The sequence below is a fragment of the Westerdykella ornata genome, assembly GCF_010094085.1.
Source record: "Westerdykella ornata strain CBS 379.55 unplaced genomic scaffold EI97scaffold_11, whole genome shotgun sequence".
NCBI lineage: Eukaryota > Fungi > Ascomycota > Dothideomycetes > Pleosporales > Sporormiaceae > Westerdykella > Westerdykella ornata.
The window spans coordinates 151,562-167,805 of NW_022986861.1; the positions used below are offsets into that span (position 1 = coordinate 151,562).

At 51.1% G+C, this 16,244-nt stretch overlaps 2 protein-coding genes across 2 annotated transcripts; both read right to left on the reverse strand.

The window, feature by feature from the left end:
- Nucleotides 1–6,779: 6,779 nt before the first annotated feature.
- Nucleotides 6,780–11,477, reverse strand: EI97DRAFT_398723 (uncharacterized protein). The gene is made up of 3 exons (XM_033796402.1): nt 11,081–11,477; nt 10,774–11,026; nt 6,780–10,725 (listed from the first exon to the last, which is right to left on the reverse strand). Exons 1-3 carry the CDS (start codon nt 11,159–11,161, stop codon nt 6,992–6,994), a joined length of 4,068 nt encoding a protein of 1,355 aa, XP_033653624.1. The 5' UTR covers nt 11,162–11,477; the 3' UTR covers nt 6,780–6,991.
- A 258-nt stretch (nt 11,478–11,735) lies between these two features.
- On the reverse strand, nt 11,736–14,211 carry EI97DRAFT_467332 (FAD-binding domain-containing protein). Its single transcript, XM_033801592.1, has 5 exons — nt 13,441–14,211; nt 13,208–13,390; nt 12,936–13,158; nt 11,995–12,885; nt 11,736–11,938 (listed from the first exon to the last, which is right to left on the reverse strand). The coding sequence occupies exons 1-5, from the start codon at nt 13,767–13,769 to the stop codon at nt 11,765–11,767; spliced, it is 1,800 nt and encodes a 599-aa protein (XP_033653625.1). The 5' UTR covers nt 13,770–14,211; the 3' UTR covers nt 11,736–11,764.
- Nucleotides 14,212–16,244: the final 2,033 nt, after the last annotated feature.

The following is a 16,244-nucleotide window of genomic DNA, read 5'->3' on the forward strand; positions in this document are numbered from 1 at the left end:
ATCTGTATATAGACTAGGTGCAGTTGGAATTATATTGAAGAACGCGTCTGCCACACCACAGTACTGCAACATCACGATCAAAGGCAAATGCTCTCAGAGGGAAAGCGCCACGCCAGCAGTGTCGTCATCCCCACGCTCGCTCCACGCTGTAGCGAGACACACAGGACAGCGGGTAAACGAAAGGAAATCGAGGGATCCAGGGATAAACTCTATCGATCCTGCGAGCACTGTGCCTCGCCGTTGTAGGCAGGTAGGTGCCTGATAGCCACGATTTTGTGCGCGTGCGCGCAACGGTATTGATCCTTTTAATATTTTATGGGTTGTGGGTGCGAATGAGAGGATCATTAAGGCTCAAATCGCTGTCTTTCGTTGGTTAGGTGATTAAGTAGGTGATGATGGTGTTGTTGGGTTTTTGATGGGGGTGTTCACATGTTGATGATGGGCCAACGTCATACCTCTTGAAGAGGGTGGTGAGGAAGATGTTGCGTTGATGTGAAGAAGTCGCTTTGGGATCCAAGAGATATGGGCGAATAATTTGGTATCACTCTTACCCAGGTATCCAGTCTGAATTGTCCTCACCATCCTCGGTACCTTTCGACCAGGTTCCCAACAACGGTGATCCAACAAGCGGAAACATTGAAACACATATTGCCAGAAGGTTCTTACAACACGAAAATATCATGTGAAAAAGGTACATGTACCTTGCAGGCCCTTCCCAGCCTAGGTCCTCTTTTCCCAACACCACAAGCCCCGCCTAGGGCTTCAACTGCAGAAATACCAACAACGCTACGTCAATTCCTCCATCGTCAACACCACCATTTCGCTTCCCCTCCCCCACGTGCTTCCCCCACGTTGTCATCCAACTCATGCTCCCCACCGTCCGTCCATCAGCACGAATAAGCAAGGCCTCTTTCGCTAGAACTTCCGCTCACCAGCTTAGGAAGTGCTCTAACCAACCTCATTCTCACTCTCACATTTCCCAAACCAAAAACCGCACAATGCCAGAACCGTTTGTGGGACTCCAGGCCCCTCCCCCATCCTTACGCAGGACACCCATGTCTAGAAACCATTAACTGCACGTTTTCCACGATGCCATGCAATCCAGTTTCCAAGAGCCAGGGTGAATCCCAGCATTCCCAATCCATAAGATAAGCTCCTTCCTTTTTTGCCTGTCTATTACTATTATGAGAGGTATGAGAGGAGCTCCCGGCCTCATTGGATCGCCCGAGGCTCGTGGCCCCCAAAACGCCATCAATCGTTTCTTACCAAAGGCACCTTCCTTTTATATTAGGTTAGAAAGGTTGTCCGTGATGTGAGCGTGAGCAGCTTAATTAAGCCCCCCTGGTCCCGGTACCGCGGCGTCCCGCACCATCCTGGTATACATAGTACGCTTCGTCTTATAATTACTACTTGTGCGAGTTCGTCTTGTGTGAGCGGCTGGGCTGAGGCAGTTTCCGCTCCTGGGAGGACGTCTTTTTTCTCTGTGTGTACTGTGTACATAGTATGTGTGTGGAGCCGGCCTGGTTCGGGGAGACGGCGAAGATAGATGGGGCCAGGGTGAAGGCGGCCGTGGACAAGGCTGAGCGAGCGAGGCAAGGCCACAGCCTCGCATTCGTCGTGGTTTGGTCCACTGACGGTTTGTCGCTTTTTCTGCTTTTGGGGTGAGGTCGCGCGTGTGTGTGATGGCGTTTGTGAGCTAATCATAGTGATCAAACGTTTCCATGTGCTGAAGTGGGACGTCGCTGATCTATGAATAGGGAAGGAGAACTGAATGTGGAGTGATGGATGATTGATTGACTGACCGTCTTGGATGGATCTTGGGACAATGCTGTTCGGCGCGAAACAACCGATGCAGCAGACGCGGAACGTGCGCGCCTCGCGGGCCGGCACGATCGTACGTTTCAGATCAAACGATTCGTACGCCGTTATCGAAGTTTAAACAGGCACTCGCACGGGCTGGAGTTTTTGAAGAAATCGCGCAGGGGGCGTTTCTTGGGGTAATGCCGTTGCGTCCATGTGCTAAATAAAATCACTCCCGTGAAAGTCTGGCAGACAGCGAGTTACCTTTGTGTTGTGCGACGTCGATACTCACGGCGTGGTAAGGCAGCAAAACAGCAGGTTTTCGGATAGTTATAATATTACTAAACCGACGACGTCGGCACAATGGGTACTGAATAGAAAAAGCCGGGTTAAGAGACGAAGTCACCTACTATGTACAAACCGGGGTTGTTCATACAACCTATGAAGCTTGAAGATCTGCAAGTTGAGAAATTTTTTCACTGGAATATGGGAGCAGAATACCTTCCGGACCACGAAAGGCAGTTATGGCGAGACTCCGAAACTCGATGAGCTTGATGAAGTTCAGATAGTCGCACTTACTCGCCAGAAACCCAACGATCCTTTAATAGCTGCGATGCGGTGGGTCTCTCCGCTGGATCCACCCTTAAAACGCGCTCTACAAACTGGCCGTCCTCTTAGAGGTCGAGCAACGGACAACGCCCTGGTTTTGGTCTACCCTAGGGTACCCTAAGGTAGGCGTTCGTGGACTGCTTTCTCATGCTTTATTGTTTCGCAAGAGACGGGACTCATTACTATACCGCTCGATATTCTCATCAGAGAGCCTGTTTTTCGACTATGTCAGCGACAATTTTAAGGGCCTTCAGGTCGAGCATTCCCAAGGTTTATACCACGCAGCTTCTACCCCAGCCGAGAATCGAATCATAAATAGGGCTGCCGTCATCACTGACTATATCAACGGAGTAGCCATTGGCGATAATAAGCAAACTGATTGAATTGTTACGAAGGGAAGGATCAAAGATCAGATTCGAAGCTGGGTGGGCATTCAGGTTTACTACAGTACAACATTCCTCCAGATTATGCCAAGGTGGGTTTTTGAGAGGATAGGCTCATCGAGCTTTGGCGCAGGGGTGAAGAGACTTTGCGCTCTAACGGATGTCTCGTTGCGGCATCCAGAACACTATCTCTCTCTGTTTCCCCGATTGAGGGCTCCTTCAATGCAGCCTTCGTCAGTACGAGGCAAAGCTGCGACGGCAATTTATGCGGCAGCGACGAAACTGTATCTAAGAACTCGTGAACGAGACGTACAGTCTGGTGACAACAGACGGAAAGGGGTAGCGCAAGACTGGTCGTCCTGATAAACCCTTGTCAGAGTCTTGTTGTCCACTCCGCTTCCATTCACAGTCTGGCGCCCAGAGTCCCAGACGGGTTAGCATGAACGGTAAGGTTATCGCAGGATGACGACCAGGGTCCCAGCCACCCGTCGCTCAAGCTTTTGGGCTCAGCGCCAGGCAAAACCCTTGCGACAGGGCACCCTAATGCGGAAGGTTGATCTCCATTCCAAAAAGAATCGGAGTTGGGGGCTGTGCGTCCCATGTCTTGCAATTGTCCTGTAGGATGGTGAGCCGTAAGCACGTAGATTGCAGCCGTGCTCGTATTGGCCATTAATTTTGTCCACGCATTGGCAGCAGGGCATATCAGAATGTGGTCTCGCCTTAACGGTCCAGTTGGGGGGTAGATCCATCACCAGGCGTGCTTGTGAGGAGAAGGCGACCACGACAATGATGTTGACAACTTGGGAAGCGCCTCTGCGAAGGTGTGTAAGGCATGACTGAGCGATGCTGAGACTCCCCCTCCAACAGGCTAAATTTGAGAGTCGCACAGCAGAGGCAGCCGTTTGCCTGCCGCACTTGCCTACCAGTGACCTGGAAAGGTCGCCGACCTCGCATACGTAGCTCCCTGCAGCAACCACTACTATGTATGGTATTTATGTTGAGTGATCTCCAGCGGATCCAGGAATATCTACTCCGTACTATGGTAGGTAGGTGAGGGCTACAACCCAGCTGGGACCCCTTGTACAGGTGTGCAAGCTAGATAGATTGATTCGTTGCCGACCACGAAGACCTGTCTCGTACTTGACATCATCAACCAACAGCAGTATTTCTCCAGGGCTGTACTACACAGTAGAACTCTAATAACTGGGTGCACACATCTCCGCAGCCGCAAACACGAGGAACGCGATGGCGGCTCCGGCAGTTTGGTTGCCTGTGGCTGAGGTGCGAGATATACGGAAACGGCGTTGTCGAGTTTGATGATGGGAATAGCCATTGGCTGTCGATGACGAAGCTTCATGGTTCCCATGTCTTGAACCAGTAGTGGGGAGCATTATTGGTATGTCCTTGAGCATACGAACTCTAGTCAGTTGCGGGTGGACCCTTCCCCGGTTCGAAGAGCTTCGAATGCTCGTATACCAATGGTGAGGGACAGTGCTCGACTCAAATCGGCTTGACCCTTCCTACGGTCAGTGTCACATCCACATGATACCATACTCCACTCTCCTACGCTCTTGATGATTGCTGCGTCTTTTAGACGCTGTTCACATTGTGCATACCGGTCCCAGTAAATCTGACGCAAACCCGCGGTTGTACGACTTCAATATAATAAAGGCCCGACTCCTCGCCGAACTTCATATATCCTGCATGTTGTCCGCAGTTGCGGAAAGGAAAGTTGTTCCAGAAACGTGATACCCACGTGGAATGTGGAACCGAGATGCGGTAATCTACCGAGCGTACCGTCGTCCTCTCGGGGAACAGCCGAAAAAGATCCCTTGATCGGTGAGTAACTTGTCCTGGGTAGAAAGGGCAAGATGTACCCTGCAGCATAAATCGTTCGACGGAGGTTCCACGGACTCTGTTTCTGTACTTTTACTGATGCACTTGATCATGATTGAGGATCGGCATTGCGGTAGAAATCATTTGAATATCGGTCGTGTTCAGATGCGAGACTGAGCTTCAAATGCAGTGAGCCAGCATGCGATCGTTCATGCTGTTGTGTACAGAACCAGGCAGCTCCTGGAAAATCGTGGATCTGGCCGTACTCTCGAGGTTGACTGATCGGAATCATATTAACAGATTTTCGAACCGCCTGCGGGATCACGGCAGAAAGTACAAGCATTTGTGGAGCTGCAAAATCGTCAACCGTTGACCACTTGAACTAATGTAATATCCAAATCTTAATTAACCGCAACGAGCCATTCGATTGATGCTCATCGCTTTTGCGCATCGTTACTGCCGAAGCTCAGTATCCGCAAACATCCTCCTCCGGAGAGCGACCTTCCCGTGCGGGTCGCTTATCAGATTTCAGATTAATGATACTCGCGTGGAGATATATCATGCCTCGTATATAACGCAGTGAGCCATATATTCTAGAAGTTTCGGTCAGCAAAACGTGCGGACGCGATGTTTCTCCTGCATCATGCAGTCAGCTGCGCATATACTATGCGGGCGTAGACTTGGGGCTTGCCATTCTGTCGGTAGATTCGGACTTCATGTAATCCTCGAAGGTGATGATGTTGAGAAAGGGCTCGTGAAGTTGTTGCACTATTGGCATTGGACTGTTTCAAGGAGTGCATCCGAGTGGAGGGAACGGGCGCTGTTATGCACTTGATCCGTATTGATAGTGCAATGGTGTAATTACATTGTTGTGATGGGTAGCAGATAGAAGTTCTGACGGTAGTGACAGTGTGAAAGTTCAGTTTTCGACGTTTACCAGCTAAGTTGAGCGAGCCGTTGCCAGTTAGGCGCATCGAAACAAGGTGGGAAGTTAGAATCTTCTTGAAGCCCTGCCTGTCATCAAATCTGGTTATTGAAAGGTGAATCGAGTTGATCATCATACGTTAAGACAATGGATGCAGAATTATGTCCAAACCTTCTCTACAACTCAAAACCCCACTGCCTGTCACAGCGAGACGGCTAATCTGGAGCCGGCTCCATTTTCAGACGTTGAGCGCCGTAGCAAGACACTTACCAGTGGTAGCAAGTCTTGCCGCCTAGATTGAAGCCAGTCCGCAAAGATTTGAAGAAGACATAAGCCAGTGCTTTAGTAACTGGAATACAAGCCTGCAAACCCATACACACTGCTCATATATTTGAATATCTCAGCACTGCATGTGCCCTATTGCGATTCGATCCACAATACTCTACGGACGAAAGTCATACCGCAACAGCCCAAGCTCCCCAAAGCCGGTATAAAACTCTCCTCCGCCCCCTCCATACACTTGACATACTTTCGCCTCTCACTATCCTCCTCATAGACGCTCCCATACTCCATAATATGATCCATCTCCCCAGTCACAAGGTTAAACCCCTGTTGCCCCAGCGGCGGCACACTCTCCAGCACCTCATTCACCGAATGAGAATCCTCGACTCCTGCCCCTTACAGGTACTCTTTTGCGTGATATCTCTCGCATGACTCCGGTGTCGTCGGCTCGTCGTTGACTTCCTCATACCCGCGACGACATCGCCGGTGACATAGAATCTGCGCCCTCGTCCGGAGGCAGTGTTTGGATGAAGATGATGGCGCGGAAGCGAAGGGACCAGTAGGCATGAACTCATCTTGCCCTCCTCGTTTCTACCGGATCCTTATAACATTGTAGCCTTGGGTCCGCATTGTGAGCGAAAATATTTACCAGGCAATAATCAAGACTGCGGATGCGGTTCAAGTGAGGGATGCTGAAAGGGAACGATATTACTACAACACAAACGGTGTGCGAGCGTGTCACCGCCTATATAGATAGCACCATACTGTGTCTGGCAAGGTCCTCACTCTCTAAAAGTTTATGCTGCGTTTCCCGGTCATAGCTTGAAGGTGCACAGCACGGCAATTCAGCGGAGCTGGCAAAGAGACAAAGAATAACGAAATCTGATCTCTGCATGGACACAGACACAAATCACACAAGGCACTTTGACACCTCAACAGTGTTCCCGCAAAACCAGCCAGACACTCAAGATCCCTACATGCTAGATGCACTCCCCAGAAATCTTGAAATGAATATGGATCACATTAAAACTGTAAGAGCGAAGCCGGTCAAAGAGATCGGAGCTCATCTAAAGCCTAGGGTATCCAGAAGTTGCCAGCAAACCAAACATAAATCATTGACAAGAAAGATCGAAGAAAGTCTGCGCCCGGCTTTCTACTACGGCTCTTGTGATGGCTCGGAGACTAAGGGTCCTTCTCCCGCTGCATCCGCATTCCCGCTCACCACCTGAACGTTACGGTCACTGCGTTCGACGGTCTTGCCGACGGTGCTCTGTTCAATAGTTGCGTTGAGAGCGCTTCCCCCATCCAATGGCCTTTCCACAGTTGATGGTCCTTCGGTCGCAACGGGTTTCCGAGGACGTGGAAGTCCTAGTTCACGAACAGCTCGTTTCATGCTCTCCAACCTGGCTCTTTCCGTTATCACCATCTTGTTCGCCAGATCCTTGAGGGCCTTCCGTTCCATCTTCACTCTCTGCTCTTGCCAGCTAGCGAGCTCGCTGGCCACAACTTGCTGTGTATATCTTAGCTCCCTCGCGAGACCATCAAGCTCCTCAATGGATTTTCCCATCTTCTCCAGGGCGTCTTTCTGGACGCGGTTGCGAGCGTCATCCAATAAACCAAGAGGCCAGCGATCCGAGCGTCGAACAGAAAGATTGTGGCGATCCACACTCTTCTGAGCGGCAGACATAGCACTTATCAATGTCGACGGTCGGCTGAGTGCCGCTAATATGGCGGTAATTGTTTCTGATATTCCTTGCATGCTGTAGTAGAAGCCTGCGAGCGGCGCGGCCTCACTCTGAGTCAAAGTTTTGCTGTAACGTTCCATTGCTTGGATGTGGGGTTCAGGAAGGAATTTCAGAGACTTGACCGCTATATCTGCAAGTCTGACTGCATCGACGAGATCAGAGTTGGTGTTACGCATTTTGTTACTCCGCCGCACAACCGCCCTGGATGCGTGGTGCAGAGACCGAACCGACTCTCTCGCGTGCTGTATGAACAGCTCCACTTCCCGAACGTCATACAAGGGTACGTACTCCTCACGCACTCGTTCCGCGCGCAATTCGGCTTTCCGCGCCGAACGTTCTGCAAGCATTGAGGGGTCGATGTCCGGCACGAGGAAGAACTCCCATACCATCTCATGAGTGGAGAAAGTCGGATGCGACAGAAGGATCTTTAGAAACGCATCTAAACGAAGTTGTATATCGCGCAATATCGAACGTGACGGTCGAGGCGGTATGAGGAAAGGTGAAGCAAGGTTGTTTATGGAAGGAAGCCATGAAGCCGGATGCTCCTGGGCAAGCCATCTCGCCAGACTTTCAAAGTCTTCCACCGACCGGCGACAGGTTGTGATCGTGATGGATGACTTTCCATTTGGGGCTCCAGACTTTACCACCAGCCGGACGGTGCCGTCTTCGACAAAGAAGGACCTGACGACAGAGGTAATTCTGCCATCAGGACCAGGCTCGTTGGTCAAAAGAACAAGGTCGTCTATGCGGTTACGAACCTCATCATCCTTTGCAAGCTCTACAGCGGTCAATCCTCGATGGTCTCTCACGGAGAGGTCAACTCTTGCATCTTGGAAGAACACCTTGACAAGCTCCAAGCGGCCATACTTGCTCGCTACCATCAGAGGCGTAAACTGTTTGTCGTTCGCCGCATTGGCATCTGAGTCGCACCGGTATAGTAGCTTCATGGCAATGTACGGGTCGTTGATGATATGTAGTAGACTGTTCCCTTTGTTGTCTACATGCTCGTCAAGGTGTAAGGGCAGTCCATCATTTTGTGCCTGCGTTGCAGCGACCAGCGCTTTGTCAACCATAGTGCGATATTCATCGTGATCGTAAGATCTACATAGCGCGAAGAGGGGAGTCTGTCCATTCTTATCCTTCAACCGCCACGGTACCAGCTGTCCGACGAGATCGATAAGGTTGGGCTGGTGAAAGAGGTAATGACCCATGCATCGCCCTTTACTATCCGTCTTTTCGAAGTAAGTCCGGATCTTTGCCTCGTCAGGAAACTTGTCGAGGATGTAGGATAAGAGAGTGTCAGTGGTCTTGATATCCCCCAGTTGGACTGCAGCGCTCATTAAAGTCGTACCCTCATTGTTGGAATCGTCGAACACGGATTCCCAGGAATAATACGCGGAGAGGTTGAGCAAGTAAGCCAGTGCTGAATCTTGCCTATGCTCGATGGCCATCATAAGCAGAGATTCTCCTTCAGATCCCCGAGTCTTAGAGAGGGTTTCGATGGAAGTGTCGCCTTCGTATCCACTGCCATGGGAATCGAGAGTGGTCCGCGACCTGAATGAATAAGCTGATGAGCCTGACAGACTCCTTATATCCATAGAAACCTTCTTCTTGGCCTTGAAATCCTTCTGTGGAGGGGGGCTAGGTGCCCGCTGAAAAGGGAAGATGTGGGCCAACGGACCGTCTACTTTCCTGTGACGTGGAAGCGATGGTTCGAAATCATCCTGGGCCGCCTCTCCGTTCCCAGAGTCGGCACCATTCACAGAAGAATGGTCGTCCTCCGAACTAGTCGCAAATCTCGTCCTTCTGAACCGAGGCTCCGGATCAGTACCGTCTTCTGAATCTGTCTCGTCGGAAAGTGATCCATCAGGCTCTAAGACAGATTTCATCGTTGCAATATCACCGCCCTTAATAGCCTGCCATAACCTGTTGTTTTTTCGGCTACATCGCCTGAGACTGTTGGAGTCCCTCATCAAATAGGAAAGGACGGCTTCAAAGGTGCTAAGTGCATACCCCATTTCGCCACTCTCCACATCGTCAATGAAGATGAAATGTCGCATGTATGATAGCCGCGCCTGGAGGTGGCGCACAGAAGATCGGATAACAACGATGAGAAGCAAGGATACCAGAGTGTCTGCATTGATCGCAAGAAACTGGTCTTGCTTCTCCGAGGAAGGGTCTCCATCGGCTTTGACGGTCGATACCCCTCCTTCGGTTTCTGCTGATAGGTCCCGCATTGTGATATGCTTCTGTACGGCTAGCAGGATCTCCAACATCTCTTGGGGACTGTCGGCGACGCCCATCTTCTTGAATATGTCCACTCCCTTAGACAAGCGTATAGCCAATTCCCGCTTGCCTTTGCCACCGCCTTCAACGTCAACACCGACCTGGGAGATGTCGACATCTACCATATCCCGCATGCGCCTTTCAAGGTCAACATCGTCGGCGTGTCGAATCGAGCACAAGCGTGGGAACAAGATGGTATGGTGAAGCTGCTCGGTAACATATCGCTCTATCATGCGTTCCACAATTGGACCTGTCAAGTCTGTAGTCGCCCCGAGTAGCGATAGTTGCTGCTTGTCAACCATCTGGAAGAGATCTATCGCGGCGGTCACTGCGGTCTCAAGGGACGTCCTCATGATCTCCTCTTCCCGGCTCATCTCCAGACTCGAGACGAATGAAGTCGGTCCATGCGACACACTGCTATGCGTTGAAAATGCCAGGCTCTCGGTTGATGAGAGTGAGCTACGTCTTCGAGATCTTCGCGACGCGCGTTCCGACCCTTCCGATGGTGTAGGCGGCAGTGGCTTCTCCAATTCTTTTCCGAACTCTTTGAACAGTCGTTCCAGCCCCGGCTGCATCTGACGTGCAATCATAGGAAAGTGGTTCAGAAGCTCCCCAAACGACTTCACTTCCTTCTTTTTCGGCGACGCAGAGCTTGCGCCATTGGTGAGACTGCTCCGGTCTTCGTTGGAAGGCTTGGAATTTTTTTTTGTCGGTAATATGGCAGGGACGATGGCGGTCACTTCGTACACGCCGATGAGGGGTCTTGAAATAAAATAGATGAGCCATGATTGTGCGTCGAATGTGTCCGGGTAGAAAATGATATCGTTCAACAACTGTGCTTGGTTCAATGCTTTGAATCCTGGTTTTTGTCAGCCAGCTGCCCATGTAGGGTATAGCCTCCACAAACCTTTGTTGCTGTACACAAAAGCGTCCTTGACGATCACTGTCCGGCCATTGGCAGTGGAGTATTGCTTCGCCTTCCCTCGATTTTCCCTGAAACTCGCGCCGTCCTTGACATGGTTGTTCGGTCCGACGCCTCCAGGTACTCGAAGTACATGGCTCGCGAGGAATTCTTCGGAGCTGCAAAGGTCTGAATACGCTGCGTTCGTGTCGCGATCGCGCCCGTTAAGAAGGACTTCAGTTGTGGGTACTAGGAGGATCTGCGATGAGCGCAGTCAGCTACATATAAGACTGAGACTTCAATGTGAACATACATGGTGATGAACTGGCGAGCACTGGCTGGGGAGGGTGCTACGGAAGAAGGCCCGTAGGAAAGGATTGAGAATGGGAGGCATTCAAACGACATGAATGGGATCTGCCTAAACAGATCGAAGTAGAGGTGTCATATGCCACAAGGCGAACGCCGGAACGCCCGGGAGAGCTCGCGACTCCCCCAAATTACAGAGCGACCGCTGTGTAACGTGCAAATTCGAGAGATGGGAAGCTTGGGGTTTGGAATCACGCCGTTGTCGATGCGTCAATGGCGCGACGCTTGACATCAAGACGACATATGATCGGCAGAATGGCCGCGAAGTGAAAGGTGATAGCAGCAAATATGTCCCCAACCAAATTCTGAGAGCAAGAGAGCGATGGCTGTGGCAGGAAGAACGATGACGAGAGGTTATCGATTGTTTCATGGAGTCCAAACGTGATGGACCCTGATAAAACTGGCTAGCCTTGTTGGGGACTAGCGCGACAAGAAACAAATCCTATGTCATGGCCACACTCTCGCAATGTTAAATCCAACTACCATCTCATCAACAACACTGCCAATGTTCAATACGCCAAAATGTTGTCAATGACTTTATTATCTTGCACAATTGTATGTCCTAACTAGTGAAGTATATGCATGCTAATCCTCCACCCCAGAAACGCCGCCATAAGAAGATCTCATCCATCTATGCCTTTTTGCAGAGTTTCTTACCATAGTCCAGGATAGACCAGTTTTCAGTGCCCGGTGTGGTTTGAGTGTAGAAGACACCATTAGGATCCCACTTCTGACGTATCTGAAGAAGCTTGGCATAGTTGGAACCCCAGTACGCCTCCTGCCAGTTGGGTTCGTAAAGATCGCCCTGTCCATTTGATTAGCATCGACGGGAGAGACATTAGCAGAGTGCGGTCAACTCACCTCGTTCACATAGGCGGCACCGTTGGGACCGGCTTGACGCAACCGAGCGCCAACAACATTGGTCTGAATGTTCTCGAACTCCTTCTTCTGATCCCAGGTCTCCTGACCGGTCACAATGACATTGGTAATAACGAAACTGCTGGCCTCGCGCCACTTGGGGTGGATTGCATTATCGGCCGTCGGGACTCCGTTGCCAGGGTTGACAATGTGACCAACAGAGATACCAAAGACACCAGGCTGGGGCTGGCTAGCAAAGGTCAGGGCGTCAGCGATCGCATCGGCGTTCTCCGCGATATCCTTCTTAGTGAAGATACGTCCACCCACAATGGAGTTCTGGTTGGGAGCCTCGTCCTCGAACATGTCAATGTACATCTCGAAGAAGGTGGGGAACTCCTTGGTAACAGTCGAGTAGGGAATGTTAGCGGCATCGAGTCCGTCGAAGAGAGGCTTCAGAACCTCCTGGATCTTTGCGGCGTTCATCCTGGGCCCAACGAACGGCTGGATGTGGAGACCATTGAAAGCACTCAGCTCAAAGTAGACGAACATGCCGTTGTCAACATAGTGGTTGGAGAGGCTGTGGAAAATGCGGAAACCTTCGTCAATCACAGCCTGGTCAGAGGTATGCGTGGAATTGATGTTCAGGATAGTGGCAGCAGTGGGAACCTCGGGGAATGTCTTGACAGTAACCTCAGTTACAACGGCGAACGTGGAAGGGCCGCCTCCCTTAAGGGCCCAGAAGAGATCCGGGTTCTCCTTGGCATTGGCGGTGACATAGTTTCCGTCGGCAGTAATGGCCTTGAACTGCAGCACGTTGTCGGCACCCATTCCGTAGATGCCGGACAGAGGTCCATGGCCACCTCCCTGGACGTAACCGCCAGCCCAGCCAACGGTCTGTTTTACTTGTCAGCGAAAATTACCTCTGAAAAGCATGGCTTACTTACCGGGCACTCTCCGCCAACGATAACGACCTTCGGACTCTGGGCAAAAGCCTTACGGTACAGCTCACGACCTTGAACGCCAGCGCCGACAACGGCAGCACTGCCAGTCCAGTCGCCGGGACCGCTGTATTTCGTGATGAACTGGGTCTTCTTGAAGCTGTGAGTATTTATGATCAAGGAACCGTAGCCGGTCGAGCGGCCCATGAAGTCATGTCCAGTGTTACGGCTGATTCAATATCAGTAACAGACATCACGAGCTCGGCGACGCAACGTACATGATCAGTCGCAAATTGTAGTTCCTCGCAAAGTCCACACCGGCTTTGATGTGAGCCTCCTTCGTTGCCAAGATGACATAGTCACCATAGTAACCTCGCGTGCAGGTGGCATCCGGATTCGACGTGGGTAAGCAGGTGTTGTTGGTGTACAACGGCCATAGTTCGGCCACGGGGTGGTCAGTCCTTCGCAAGTTAATTTCGCTCGACGGTTTTCTCAGTGATCAGACACTTACAGCCACTGCTCGCTGTTGAAATTCGCCTGGACATTGGCACATTCGGCAGCATCATACGTCGATCCAGCAGCCGGCACACCACTAACGGAGCGGTAGCACGGCGCACCCGGAGGCAGAGCAAGTCTCAGAGCTCCGCCGACCGTGGTGTTCAGTTTGCTCCAAGCATTGGCAATCGGCCAACAGGCGTTGTCCGAGTAGCACTTGCACTGGTAGGTGACACCATTCTCCTTCCTGGTCTCTCCAATCCATCGAGCAGCAGCGGCAACATCCTGACCTAAGATAACATTTGCCACGGAAAGCAGCGCAACCAAAGAAGAAGCTCGACCCATCCTGAGAGACGTGTGTAGGAAGCAATTGACAAACTCGCCGAAGGTCCCATCAACATGGAGCTCAGAGCTCTCTTTATGAAGGTTTGCCTGCCTCGCCCCATCTTCCTGGACCCCTGCTTCACCGCGGCGAGCTGTACCTGAGATGGACAGGCTCCAATAAATTCGAATTGCAATACAGCTCCACCTTCTGGAATGCTGGCCGGAGCGAAGTTCGCAGACGCCCAGACCAGTTCCTGGCGTTGACGTCCACTCATGACTCTCCTCTCCAGCCACAACCACCAAACAAGGACGAAACTCGGTGTGATGGGTGGTCGACCTACGCTCTCACACGTTCCGCCTCCGTCGCTGGAGGCGTCTTTTATTATTAGTCTTGTGAGGTCGACCTCGTGCGGTTAAATTGACGGGGTTAAGTGCGCTCCAAACTCAGCAGCATGGCCGCACCGAGGTACTGGGTAACCCATGATAAAGTCGAGCGCGAACATCAACAAGAGTTCAGAAAGGCCGCATCTCTCTTTGCTCAAAATATTGCGCCTCACCATTATTATTATTCGCAGGTGAAACCTCATTCAACCGCGCAATGCATCCAGGGCGTCCGACCCATTCGATCTGTGTGTTCTGTGCACAGGTAATCTGTGGATCTCGGTACCGATATTTCTCGATATAAGACGACAACCACGGGCAATCTAGCGATCAGTTCTACACTACTCTGCTCATAGTACTAATAAGTAGCGCTCACTCCCCTTCGCCCATTGTTTTGCTATCGAGATGAATTGACGTCCTTTGCCGGAATGCATGCAGTATTTCTCCGACCTTAACCCCGTTTCACTGCACTATGTGGGACGGCCTCTAGTCTATCTCGATTTTGGAAACGGCAGAGAATGCCCCACAAGAACTTGTGCAACTTGGCTCTGGCGGCACCGCCTCCGCGGCAGAGAAGCTGCACAAGATAGTCATGGAACAATATTCGAAGTGTTTGGTTCATTTCAGCCCTGCAGGACCCTGGGAATCTATGCAGGTCAGAATTTGCCCTGGCAGCCTTTACCCACTTCTATGCATGATACCATAGTACGCGAGGCGTTCTATGACCTTCGAAAACGCAGATTCAATATTGTGCTGTCAGCACAACCAAGCCGGATGGACAGACCCCGAGGCTCGATGTGGGCAAGTCAGAGAGATATTCCGTATGCTGCCATCGACGACTGGCTCCTCGCTCTTCAAGGCCGGGTAGACACATCTTGGCCTGCCTGAGCACCTTATCGACGGTCGACCATCCGGCACGGATTTGGGTCCCACATTCGGATAACTTTTCGCCTGCTCAACGGACTTAGCGGGGCCGTTCAGCCACGTGCGTCCCACGAGGCCTTCATCGAATTTCCGATTGTGAGGTCCGATGGGACAGGATCGTCAGATGCGCCGGTAATCAACGCTATTCCAAAAGATCGACGTCTTCAACTCAAGATACCTTTTTGCATACGGTGTTGTATACTACAGTACACTCAATACAAGTGCATTATTATGTAAAGAGTGGGAAATCGTAAAAACTCTATCCGCGACGGATTCGCGAGGGATTCATCTCGCCCCGTACCGGGCTGTGGCGGTAAGCCTTCCGTGAACCTTCCAACCTTAAGCTTAAATCGACGTATGATACAAATATTTTTAGAGTCAAAGACGCATGGTTGTCCTTCTCTTCACCCATCTGGACCCTTCAACGAGAGCAGCGGCTACCGAGGTCGCTGTCTTCTAGAAAGAAATAGTTCGCGGTCGACAGGCAATCGCCTCTTCCTCGGCCTTGCGCTTTTCCACAAACATGCATCGGAGTTATGGGCCCGAGCTAGAAGGTGAAGATCTTGCCTGAGCTGGGATTTTATGACTACAGTATACCTTACACGGTACGATCTCGGTATCTGGATACCTCGACATCCTATTGATAAGCGGCTAGAGTAGAACGTACATAGTACTTGCGCTCAGCAGACCCTCGGTCTATTGGGACATTCCTTTTTTCAACTTCTCTTTTTTCCTTTTCGCTTCCGCCTCTGGCAGTGGAAGAAACGTCCAGGCTTGGTTGTCCTCTCACTTGCCATTCCACTATCTCATCCGCCGGTCTTTGGCTCAACTTCACTACAAGCAGTGCTCCCGCCATACGGTTACTAGCCAATGCATGAATCCGGAGAAGAGCCTGGTCGTTAGCCCCGAAGCCAGATGAGACTAATGGACAGTAGGACGTGGGTTTTACAATTATTCTCTCATTAACATTACTTAGATTTCCAATACTGCATGACCAGCAACGACATGAGGCTTATCGTTAAGTCCGCAACGATATCTGTACTGAGGTTTAGAGGAAAATGGAAATGGCGCGCATGCTGCTCCCGCAGACAGGCGAAGTCTCGAAGTATAATATTTTCGTGGGATGAAAGGAGTAAAGATGTCCCATCTACCAGCAGGTCGGTGGTCGACAGGCAGGATTAGCTCTCGATA

Excerpts from the sequence above, each read along its gene's own strand:
- EI97DRAFT_467332 (XM_033801592.1), bottom strand. The coding sequence starts at position 13,769 with ATGGGTCGAGCTTCTTCTTTGGTTGCGCTGCTTTCCGTGGCAAATGTT. Across the intron at positions 13,391-13,440 it reads TTCAACAGCGAGCAGTGGCT|GACTGACCACCCCGTGGCCG; the intron begins GTAAGTGTCTGA and ends TAACTTGCGAAG. Across the intron at positions 12,886-12,935 it reads TCGTTGGCGGAGAGTGCCCG|ACCGTTGGCTGGGCTGGCGG; the intron begins GTAAGTAAGCCA and ends CAAGTAAAACAG.
- EI97DRAFT_398723 (XM_033796402.1), bottom strand. The coding sequence starts at position 11,161 with ATGCCTCCCATTCTCAATCCTTTCCTACGGGCCTTCTTCCGTAGCACC. Across the intron at positions 11,027-11,080 it reads GCTCGCCAGTTCATCACCAT|ATCCTCCTAGTACCCACAAC; the intron begins GTATGTTCACAT and ends CGCTCATCGCAG. Across the intron at positions 10,726-10,773 it reads TTTTGTGTACAGCAACAAAG|GATTCAAAGCATTGAACCAA; the intron begins GTTTGTGGAGGC and ends GACAAAAACCAG.